The 11507-nt window shown below is 59.5% G+C and overlaps 1 protein-coding gene across 1 annotated transcript; it reads right to left on the bottom strand.

Annotated features, from left to right (window-relative positions):
- Positions 1 to 3540: 3540 nt before the first annotated feature.
- Positions 3541 to 9947, bottom strand: SPON2 (spondin 2). The gene is made up of 6 exons (XM_010375332.2): positions 9600 to 9947; positions 8905 to 9127; positions 8312 to 8535; positions 8048 to 8239; positions 7448 to 7622; positions 3541 to 4277 (listed from the first exon to the last, which is right to left on the bottom strand). The coding sequence occupies exons 2-6, from the start codon at positions 9122 to 9124 to the stop codon at positions 4093 to 4095; spliced, it is 996 nt and encodes a 331-aa protein (XP_010373634.2). The 5' UTR covers positions 9125 to 9127; positions 9600 to 9947; the 3' UTR covers positions 3541 to 4092.
- Positions 9948 to 11507: the final 1560 nt, after the last annotated feature.

The raw sequence follows: 11507 nt of genomic DNA, 5'->3' as shown, positions 1-11507 counted from the left end.
GGATTATCCAACTGCCTTCTGACTCCCTTTGGGCAGTTAGGAAGTAGCTGTCATTCAACAGATGTTCCTTCGTAAGCAATCTGTACATTCCTTTGGGTCCTTTGAAGGTTTTTTCTTTGTGTTTAGTGTTCACCAGTTTCAATATACTGTGCATGGGCAGGGACTGCTTTCGTTTCTCCTCTTTGGAATATATTGTGCTTTCTGTTTCTGGAGACAGCTTTTAATTTTAACCAGTGCTGTAAATTTGCACTATTTTCTCTTTAAATATTGTCTCTTCTCCACTCTCCCTATTATCTCCCTTAGAGTCTTTGATTTAAAACATTTTAGAACTTTCCATCTTCCCTTCCATATCTTTATGAAATTTCCCATCTCTCCGTGCTGCATTCTGCCTGATACCTTCAGCTAGATCTTCCAGTTCACTAATTCTTCGTTCGGCTATGCTAATTAGCTCTCCAACTCTCTGACTAAGGCTTCCTCATTTTATAATTTTTCCTTTCCAAATGTATCTGTTTGTTTCTAATTCCCCTTGTTGGTTGTTCATTTTTGTTCTATTTTATATTACATTCTGACAAGTTAATTATCTGAGAGCTTGGGTGTCTGAATGGGTTCCGTTTTTTGTTTTTTTTTCCCCCTGGCTTTCAATTATAGCGACTTGTTTTCTCGTTTATTTAATCTTCGTGTTGCGCTCGTTGCCTGATTTTGATGGTTGGGGCTCACACTAGGGACTGGGAAAGGTCCTGTGGAGAGAATCGCTCCTGTCCTTTCCTATATCACAGGGCATTGCTGGCCTCGAGGGTGCCTCTCTGTGTGGGATGCCGGGTTCACTTTTTCACTCTTCTGTTGGCCAAACTCCCAGCAGCCCTCAGGAACCCTATCTCTCCCAGCTGCTCATGAGCTTCTTTCTTTGGCCTGACACCACCTCCTTGCTCCAGCCTCAATGTGTGTGTTTGCTTATTTTTAGAAGTGGGGGTAGAAAGTAGAGTCCTCCCGGCATCTTATGAAAGGGGCAGTGTCTCAGAGCTGGCTCCATCCCATTTCGCCATTCTGTGGGTGGAGGGTGTCCCCTGAGAGTGCCAAGGCAGGCGTCTGGTTTGTGCCATCCACACACCCTCTTCTGCAGCTCCAGTGGAGTATGGCGGGACTTCTCCATGTTCTACCCTTTGTCTTCCTCCCCCAGTGCCACAGACCCCTCAGCCCCAGTCCCCGTGGCCCCTGTGTTGTTGCTGAGCACAGTGGGCCATTCCATGATCATCCTCCTGTGGCTTGGACACTGGACTCCCAACCACTTCTCCTCAGCATGCTGGGCTGGGCCAACCCCCACCCCGTAGGCTCAGCAGCCCCCTGGAGCCCAGCATAGCCATGTCCCACTAATATGAGTGGCATGCAGTCTCCTTCTGTCCCAGGTGCCCCCCGTCCACCTGTGGCAGCTCAGTGTACAGGGGGCTACAGACCACGAATGGGACCCTCAGGTGTGAACTTGCCCTCACTTGCTCACTGCCCCCTGGCTCCCCATGCTGACCCAGTTGGGTCAAGGCCTTCCTGAAACTGGGATGGGGTCAACTGCTTTGGTGTCTCTGGGAGGCATGTTAAACGCAGGTCTGTAAGTATTCATGTTGCCTTTTCATCAAAACAAACCCAGACTCATCCATTTCTTACCATTCCCATGGGTGTTTCTGAGGCCCACACCTCCCTCTTTCAGGATGATTGCAGGAGCTTCTCCTCTCCATTTTCCTGTCCATACCCACTACTCACTGCTTTCAAGATGGCGGCCACTGATGCGGTGCTGTTTCTGCACTCTGCGCCTTCTCGTGCTCCCCACCTCATTCAGGCGAGGGCAGCCACGTAGGTCCCGTCTGACCCACCCTCCGGCCAGGCGGCCCCCATGGGATTCCTCACACAGCATTCCATTACCGGATGGCGCTCCCCATTGGTCTCCTTCAAATCTCAGTGCCTCAGAACAACAGTGTCCATCCTGGTGGCATGGGGGCCCCAGAGACTTCTGTGATGGCACCTACGTCAACACATACCCTGGGGTCCCTGAGGCCAGGAGACAGCACAATAGCCTCTCACCTGGGCAGTGAATGTTCCGGTCCCGAAGTGACGCCTGTCCCACCCCAGGACCCCCCAGCTCCATGCTCCAGGAGGGAAAAGTGACTCCTGTCCCGTCCCAGGGCCCCCCAGCTCCATGCTCCAGGAGGGAGGGCAGGTGGATGTGGGTGTCTGCGGGGGTCTCCACCGCAATCCCTTCCCCAGCCTTTCAGTGTTCCTGCAGGACTTCACAGGCTCCACAGTAGTGCATGGTTCTGGGAGTCTGCTCTTGCACTCTCTGCCCTTCAACTGGAGTGTTGTGTCCATCTGTCAAGGCTTCGATGCACCACCCCTTTGTGCTGCTCTGGTGTCTCTGAGTTTAGAGCTGCTGTCGAGGTTAACTCGGTCAGCATCTTCTCCTGGTCACGCCAGCCCCAGTGGCCCGGCGGCTCTGACTGTGGCGTTTGCCACGTGCTCTGACTCAGGAGCATCAGGGCTGGTGTTCTGTGCGTTTTGTGGGTTCCGATTGTGGGTTCATGTTCCTGGAGACCCTCTGAGTTCCAAGTACACAGTGTGATCTCTATGCAGGATTTATGACCATTCCTTCAGGGGCCTCCTGGCATTATCAGTCCCGGGAACCTTAAGAACACTTTAAGTCCGGGGTTTTTCGGATCTCCACGTAACCTCAGAACTCACGCGCCCGTGAGCTTGGGTTTACGTTCATTGTTTTCAAGGATGGTGGGCGGGGATGGCGTGCAGGGTGGTGGGAGCTGGGCCTGGGATCTGGTTCTAGAAGCATCAGGGCTGGAGGGCCTTAGCTAGTTACGAGGAAGGGTCGTCTCCCAGGCCTCAGGGTGAGGGAAATGAGCCCCCACCTTCTAGTCACTGGGAGAGGACTGAAGGAGAAGCAGCCATCCCCCAAGCATCTCCATCCTCAAACCACACACAGCTTTGGCCCAGGTGCTAGGAGGGCCCTGGGGTTCCACCAGGAGAGTGGCACTGGTGGGGAGGGCCACTGCAGATCACATTGAGCCCCTGGGGACATCTTTGAGGTTGGGGCCTCTGAGCTCAGGTCACAGGAGGCATCTGCTGGTGGCCTGATGAACTGTGAGGGTCTTGGTGGTCAGTGGCCCCCCATGAGCAGCAGCAATGCAAGCTGCTCCCACAAAGGAGGGGCCAGAGTGACGGCTTCTGGGTCCTTGTCCGGATCTTGAGGTGTCCCTCCTCTGAGCTTCTGATCGTCCTGTGGGCAGGCGCCTGCCTTCTGGGTTTGTGGATGCATCTGACATGCCATCTGCTGTCTTCTGAAATCCTGTATGGGCCAGGGGTGGCCTCTGTTGTGGGGAGACCTTTGGGTCTCAAGCTTCCCTCCCACACACACACAGAGCATGTGCCTCATGGCCCAGACGGCGTCACCAAGCGCCTTCTGAACGTGTGTCCCCCATTAGTGCACACCAGGTGTCCCTGCACTGCACAGGGCCCAGAACAAGTGTGGGGACAGCCTGCACGACATTTGTTAGGAACAGAGATAGTCTTTATTCAAATGCAAAGAGATCCATAACATGAAAACACAGAAGTTCCCAAAACTGCCCCATTTATTCACTTCTCAAGTGTCCCCCACTTGGATGCGCCCTCGGGAGAGTGGGCTCAGCACAGCCTAGAGCACCAGGTCTGAGGTATCTGCAACCACGTGGGAGCCAGGCCCATGGACAATGAAGGACGATCTCCTGGAGCAGCAATAACTTATAAGGAGACATAATTTAGAGTAGACGGAGCCTTGGGGATGATTTTATGCAGAAGCAGGAGGCTGAGAGCAGACGGGACATGGGCAGAAGCAAGGACGGGACACGAGCAGAAGCAAGGATGGGAAAGGAGGAGGCTGTTTCCCAATGCCCCTGCCGGCCACCAGAGGGCCCTTCGGTGCAGAGGTGGTCGGCGCGGCCTCACCGCGGTCAGGAGCAGCGCAAACCCCCCTGTGCCCTCGGCCGCCTACAGCATGAGCCTGCACAGGAACCCCCGACACCCCACGGCTCCGGGGGCCCCAGGGGCTGCGGGGCTCTGGTCTCAGACGCAGTTATCAGGGACGCACTCAGCCTCTTCTTCGAGCTCGGGGCAGGGGCTCCCGTTGTTGGCGGGCTGGACCCGGACGTAGCGAGTCCTGCTCTTGGCCCCCAGCCTCCCACAAGGGCCTCCGCACAGTCCCCAGGACGACCACAGGGAGACCTCGCAGTCCAGCGGCGTTTCTGGAACTGGGGGAAGCACAGGAGAGACGGAGGTGAACGCTCGCGTGAAGAGGCGCTTCGTACAAACAGAAGCCCCTCCCACCAACATGTGCGTTCATCAGAGGCCACGCCCACACTTCAGGGGCACGTGCGTTTCTCGGCACAGTCGCAGGGTGAGCGGCAAGATGGATGGTGGATGGCACTATGGCAACCTCGGACACAACCCAAGGACTGGAGTTGCGCGTTTCTATGCAAGAGCCGGAGCTGCCGCTCAAGTCTCTGTGGTGTTGGAACTCCCACATCGTGGCAGAGTAAGAGGCGCCGGGGACCCCCGTAGGAACCCCAGGAGAGGGCGGACACCCCTGCTGTAGAAAGCTGCTCTGTCCCAGTCCCAGCTGCTACATTTACCGGAATAACAGACAGGGGCAGCGGATTCGCTGTCTATCTTGCGGGACCTGGACCCCCACGGGACTCAGACATTTCAGTATTCTCCTTTCCCTGTGTCCCATTTGGTTCCATAATTTTCATAAATTTAAAAATCATCATTTGGTGTTATGGTTAAGTCACTTGGTAATTTCCATTTTTCCAAATCAAAGTGAAAACACCTCTTTTGCACCTCACAGGCCAAGCTAGCCAGATGGACAGTGTTTCTCTGGCTGTGTGGCCCAGAGCGGGCAGCCCTGAAGGAGGCCAGGAGCCCCACCTCACTCTGCCCTGCTCTGGAGGACAGTCAGCAAGGGCTTGGCTCTCCTCACAAATCTGCGAGCACCCTGCTGCCAGCTTTGTGGCTACTGAGGGATGAAAGAGAGTGGAGAAGAGGGTTGGTGTACAGGTGCAGTGCCTGGAATGGTCGGGCAGCCCTGGCCAGGACCACACCTGGAGCAGCCCTCTGGAGAGAGGCAGGAACAGGGCTTGCAAAGACCTCAGGCGCTGAGGCTTCGCAAGGGCATTGGTGTAGACGCCAGAGAGCCAGGGCAGCCCACCTGGGGAGCACACAGAGCTGCTGGGAGATCCCAGCACTCCCCGGCTTCCTGAGTGAAACCAGGATGGTGGCAGCACCCCTGCCCTTGCTGCGATGAGGAGTCAGTGAGCACTTGCAGTGCCTGTTCTGCAGCGAGGGCCGCACCGCAAGCGTCCTGTGAGGAGGAGGCCTGGGGACAGGCGTCCAGTGTGTGAGCAGGAAGCCAGAGCGGAGCCAGGCTGGCCTGGCATGGACCTGGCGGAGCCTCCTCAGTGCCAGCCACCACATGCCAGTCCCAGCCTCTGCCCTTGGGAAGCCAAAAGTCACAGGAGAGACCCTTGTGGGGGTGGTCTGTGCTCCATCCCCACAGGGCCAGCACGGCGGGTGCTGGGGAGAGAGCCGCGAAGGCACGAGGGAACAGAGAAGTAGGCCAGCATGAGGCAGGTGGGTGAGGAGGCACCAGAGGGGGCTGGTGGGAGTGGCTGTCCTTCTCAAAGCCACGATGCCTGCAGCGCCCTGGGATGGGGTGCCATGCCTCACAGTGCGCTTCCCAGGAACACTGGGGAGGGAAGGTGTTCGGCTTGATCCTGCTCAGGCGCTTTTGGGTGGAACTCTCTAGACGGGTCTCCCTATCACCAGCTCCCCACTGTGGTCCCCCAGGTGGCACAGCTGGCTCTGTCCCCTTTCCACCCTCCTCTCCATGTTCTGCCTCCTGCTCAGAGCTCACAGCACACTCTCTCCCCACACTCTTTCCCCTGCAATGCTGCTTTATCCTTCTCCTGGCTGCTGACTTTATCCCTCTCCTGGCCCAGGGCACTGGCCATGTGCTCCCCTGCCCGCTGAGGCCCAGTGCCCCCAAAGGTGGGTCAAACCGCACCTCTCTGGACCTTCTGCCCACGGAGTCTCTTCCCGCCAGACTAGCTGCACAGCACAGACAGTGCTGGCATGTTGCCTGTTGGGTAAGTGGCTTGGGCACGTCTGCTTGGAATGCAGCATCCGCTTGGACAAATGAGTGAGGACCCCAAGCTGGAACTGGGGAGGGGCAGCACTGAGGCTGGCGCAGGGAAGCCCAGTTCATCCCAAACGAGGAGGGACCGAGGACTGGGCACAGCCTCTGTCTGGGTAGTGGTTCCCACCAGCCGTGGGGAGCTCACCACCTCCTGTCTGACCTGACCTGACCTGGCCCTTGCCTCCAGGGACGGCTGACAGTAAGCTTGTAATTACTGCTGCTCCTCAAGACGACATCTGTCCCTACCACACGGCTTGGGAGGCAGGGGTGTGGGAGGTGGCTCCGTACCTGCCTCAACTCCAGCCAGCAAGGTGTAGGACGATGGGGCCCATGGCCAGGTTGGTGGTCTCAGTTCCTCCTCAGTAAAGTCTGAAGTCCACTCTTGTCTGGGGCCTACCCTGACTCTCCCACACCCACATCAGGGGAGACCCAGAGACCCAGAGCCAACGGGCCCCAACCCATGACCCAGCCAGGCGCTCCATGGGGCCAGTGGCCGCCACCCAGCTGGGCGGGGAGGGAACTGCCACTCAGCCCCAGCGTTCCCAGCCTGCCCTGTCCAGCAGGTGCCTGGAAGAGCTAGGGGAACGCTCATCAGCACCTGTCCCGTCCCACACCAAGGCGCCTGTGAGTAGAGCCCTGAGCTGTGTGGTGGCTGGGTCCCGAGACCCCCACAGGTGCCCTGCAGCACAGCTGTCACCCGGTGGCCACACAGACAGGGCCATCCTAGCAAGCTTCCTTGTCAGCTGTGACACACAGGTCACCTGTGGTGCATGTCTGACAGGACAGAGTCTCTCATGTACTGTCTGGAGCCTCCTTTCATTCTTTCCCCTAAGCTGTGGCCCTGTAAGATGCTTTCAACTGCAAATAATGTGGAAGAGTCACATCTTCAGTGTTGGAACGAACAGAATCCTGAATCTTCTAAGTTAGCACCATCTTGCAGCACAGGCTAGGAATCCCTACTTGGAATTTCTCAGAGCCTTAGATTCAGGTTTGGCGGTGGCCCTGACGCAGGGTTCAGGGCTGCTGTACGTCCCGTGTGACCCATATGTCCTGTGGGGTGTGAGCCGCGGCTTCTCCGTCACAGGACGAGGCCGTGGCAGACACTGAGTTTCCCTCTGAACCTCAGCGCCTCTGCCCGCTGGAATGACGAGGTCCCTGGGCTCTGCCGTGGGCACTTTCCACGCCAGCTCCCCCCTGCCACCTGCAGAATGGGATGGAGGCCATTACCTGAGGCGCTGTCTACAATCTCATTGTCTCTGCTGGGCGGGACTGGGGCGGGAGGGACGAAGGCCCTGGGGCTCTGTCGCAGCCGCACCAGCGTCACCCTGGCGATGGGAGGCAGGGCCTTCAGCCGCGGGTAGTAGAACGAATTGGCCGGGTGGCTGGGAGAGGAGGACGTTATCTGGGGAAAAGGAAGAGGAGGTTGGCCTGGGGTCCAAGAAGCTGACCTTGTGTTATGCGTATGGCCTTACTGGGGCCACTGCCCAGCGTCCAGCACACCCTCTGCGCCACTGTGGGGGACAGGGTCCCATGTGCTCGTCTCAGCCGTCCCATGGAACAGGGGCTGGAAACCGAGGCCAGGAAGGGGCGGCCTCCTCAGTCAGGAGGCGCGTCCTGCTCTCCTCCCTGCGGTGCGGCGACTCCGGGTTGGGGGAGTATGGGAGGAGCTGCACCCCCTTGCTCACCGCTGGCGCTAGAAACAGCCTCTTCCACACAAAAGCCGCAAGCAGCTGTCCTGGGCTGGGAGGCGAGGGCGCAGCCAGGCCCCAGCCCCGTCCCCACCGCGGGGGCCACAGTGGCCCTTGCGCTCGCGGGGCGCCCACTTACCTCGGTCACTGTGTCCTGCGGGATGGTGGCGAAGTTGGGGGAGGAGAAGGTGAAGCCGCTGTCCGTCCCGGCGTCGTAAGGGTACAGGTCCAGCGCCGCCTGTTCCCGCCAGCGGTCCCCGTCGCACAGGTCCAGGCTGTCCACGCCCACGAACCAGTCGGGGCTGGGCACGATGCGCACCACGAACGAGACCTGCGGCGACGGCGGCTCAGCGCGCCCGGCCCCGGGCCTGTGGCCCCCGCCCCCGGCTGGCCCCGAGCTCACCAGCGAGTGCCTGCGCTGCACCTCCAGCTCCGCCGACGTCTGCCCGGTGCCGCTGGGGACTGCGGGCGCTGAGAACACCGCGTGCACGCTCTGCAGCGCCTCCCCCGCCGCCTCGATCTCCTTCATCAGCGCCCAGGCCTCGCCACGCTCCGCAAAGTCGCGCAGTCCGTTGCTCACGTACTGGTTCTTCCTCCACATGCTGTAGTCCGAGCTATGCGCGGCCCCTGCGGGACCACCCGGCCGCGCCGCAGGCCATGGTCAGAGATGGCGGTCGGGCTTGGATCCCAGCGGGTGCCCCAAAAATCCCTCCCCGCCGCCCTCAGGGAATCATGGTCCCCGCCCCGTCACGTCGGACCTTGACACCCTGTGGCTGCCCCTTCCCCGACCCACCTGCAGCCCACTGTCCCCGTGACCGCCCCCTGCCCCCACTGCACCCCCGGAGCCGCACACCGCAGGCGCTCGGCAATCACTCTTGCATTAGAGTCTCCCAGACATGAGCGCGCCCCAAATTGGGAAGCGCCGTGCAGCTGTTGGGGGCTCCGTTGCCGCAGCCCTCCTGGTGGAGCAGAAGGCGAGGAGCGGGCTGCACTTACCCAGCAGCGAAGACCACTGCGCGGGGGGGCGGAACATGGGGTACTGCTTGGGGAAGGCCGTCTGGCTCCACTTGCCCGTGAAGGTGATGCTGTATTTGGCCGGTGCTCTGGCGGAACAGACGGACTCTCCCCCACGAGGCAGGCCGGCGGCGCCCAGCGTGGCCAGGAGGAGAGCCCAGAGGGCCCTGCCCAGGGCGGCGGCCGGGCTGGGGTTTTCCATCACCTGGAAGCACAGAGAGGAGCAGCTGCGCGCTGGCACCGTCGTGGCAGCCTCGGGGTGGACAGCCGAGAGGGCTGCGGCACTTTGGGCTCCGAGGACGGCCCCCAGTGCCCGCGCCCCCCTCCCTGCCCCGTGAAGCTCTCCTGCGGCGCTTCTGAGACCCTCATCCACGGAGGGGGCGGCGCGGGGTTAGATCGCCCGTGCGCCTGCGAGCGACCAGGGGTAACGGGCAGGTTTTCAGTCCGAGTCCCTGCAGCTTGCCGGGCCGGTCTCGGTGCGGCCTCCGGGAGGTGCCCTCGCCGTCGCAGGGAGCCGGGGCCTTGGCCGACTGGCTGCCCCCGGGACTAGACCCGCAATGCTCGGTAGCAGCCAGTCCTGGGGGTCCCTCTGGAGGTCCCACAAGGTTCTGGGCCGCGAGGGAAAGTGCAGGAGGCCCGGGACCTCTCTGGGTGTCCTGGTGGCACGCAGTACTCACCCGGCAGGAGCGGCGGGAGCGCGGCGGGCAGCGGTCGGGTCCCAGCCAGAGCTCGGAGCTCCTATTTAAGCCCGAGACCGGCGGTCCGGGCCGGCCAATGAGGCTCCAGTTGCTCCTGTCCTTGATGCTGCACGGCCTGGCCTCCAGCGAGGGGCAGATAGGACGTGGGAGAAAGGACGAGAAGGGGCTCCGGGGTCTGCGGGGGCTGCCGCTTTCCCAACTCGCCCTGCCCAGCGACCTTCCCCGGGCCTGGATCCTCCTCCTCCCCTGGCCGTGCTGCCGCACCCCTTTGTCTGTCTGTCCTGTCCCTCCCCTCCCCTCCCATCCCGTTCGCTCCCCTCCCCCTCCTCCCCTCCCCTCCCACACTCCTCCCCCTCTCCTCTCTCCTCTCCCTCCCCGTTTCTCTCCCGTTCCATCAAGCGCCTTCCTAGTGCCTCCCTAGGTGCCACTGAGGGGAGTTCGGTGCCCCAAGCCGGGAAAGCCCAGGGCGTGGGGGCAGAGGGGCTCTTGTTTTCGCCTTCTCGAAATTAAAGCAAGCGTGCTACACCTTCCCGCGCAGGGTGTGACCTGGGAGCCCTGTGCGTGGCCTGACTTCAGTCTACATGCTGGAGGTGGCTGGGGAAGCTCCTGGATCCCGGCGCGGGCATCCCTGGCCTTTGGGGCCCCGGCTTTAAGTCTCTTTCCTGGCATGGCCTAAAGTGGCACAGAGCAGCCTAGCTGTCTACACTGTGGCCAGAGGGCATTTGCAAGCCATCCCTCCTGGAGGGAGGTCAGAGTGGGCTGAGGTTCTGGGGTGGAACGCACAGGGAGTCAGGAAGAAGCCACACAAAGGGGGCCCCCCTCCCCAGGGCCGCGCACAGGGCTGGGGCTGCAGGCAGGCAGTGTGTGCGGTGCAGAGCCCTCCCAGGGGCTCTAGGCTTCCCTGCTTTGGGACAAAGCTAACAGATGCTGAAGTTGATCCTGCTCCATGTCAGGAAAATATTTATAGGTCCCCAGTCATGAGATTTGGAAACCAGAGCGGAGGAAGGAGCCTGGGGATGGTCTTGCTCAATCCTTCCTGGCCTCTGCTCATCGGAATCACCCAGAGGGCTTTTAATCTTAGACAAAACACTCTGATGTTTGGAACCCTGTTAATGTTTCACATATTCAAAAAGAGAGAAAAAATAAATAGAAGCAACTAGGACAGAATGCAAACAGAAACAAATGATCTAACCTGTATTTTAAGTGAAAACCACAGATAAGCCACTCAATGCAGTATTTAGACTCCAGGCCCCCAGGACAAAGACAAACTCCACCTCCTTGCTTCTCAAATGTTTTGATCTGAGGGCTCCTTCACACTCTTAAAAGTCACTGAGGGCCAGGTGCAGTGGCTCATGCCTGTAATTCCAGCACTTTGGGAGGCCCAGGCGGGAGGATCACTTGAGCCCAGAGTTCGATACCGGCCTGGGCAACATAGGGAGACCTCATCTCTATAAAAAATACAAAAACTAGCTGGGTGTGGTGGAGTGCGCCTGTGGTCCCAGCTACTCAGCAGACTGAGGTGGGAGGATCACCTGAGCCAGGGGAGGTCAAGCCTGCAATGAACTGTGTGTGCCACTGCCCTCCAGCCTGGTGACAGAGTGAGACTCATGCCTTTAATCCCAACACTTTGGGATCTGCCAAGGCGGGTGAATCACTTGAAGTCAGGAGCTCGAGACCAGCCTGGCCAACATGGTGAAGCCCCATCTGTACTAAAAATACAAAAACTAGTTGGGCGTGGTGGTACACACCAATAATCCTGTCTACTCGGGAGGCTGAGGCAGGAGAATTTCTTGAACCTAGGAGGCAGGGGTTGTAGTGAGCCAAGATCGTACCACTGCAGTCCAGCCTGGGCAATAGAGTGAGACTCTATCTCAAAAAGAAACAAAA

This window comes from Rhinopithecus roxellana, chromosome 2 (genome assembly GCF_007565055.1).
Source record: "Rhinopithecus roxellana isolate Shanxi Qingling chromosome 2, ASM756505v1, whole genome shotgun sequence".
NCBI classification, from domain to species: domain Eukaryota; kingdom Metazoa; phylum Chordata; class Mammalia; order Primates; family Cercopithecidae; genus Rhinopithecus; species Rhinopithecus roxellana.
Note: the sequence above shows the minus strand (reverse complement) of the source record. Positions and strands in the feature narration are given on the sequence as shown.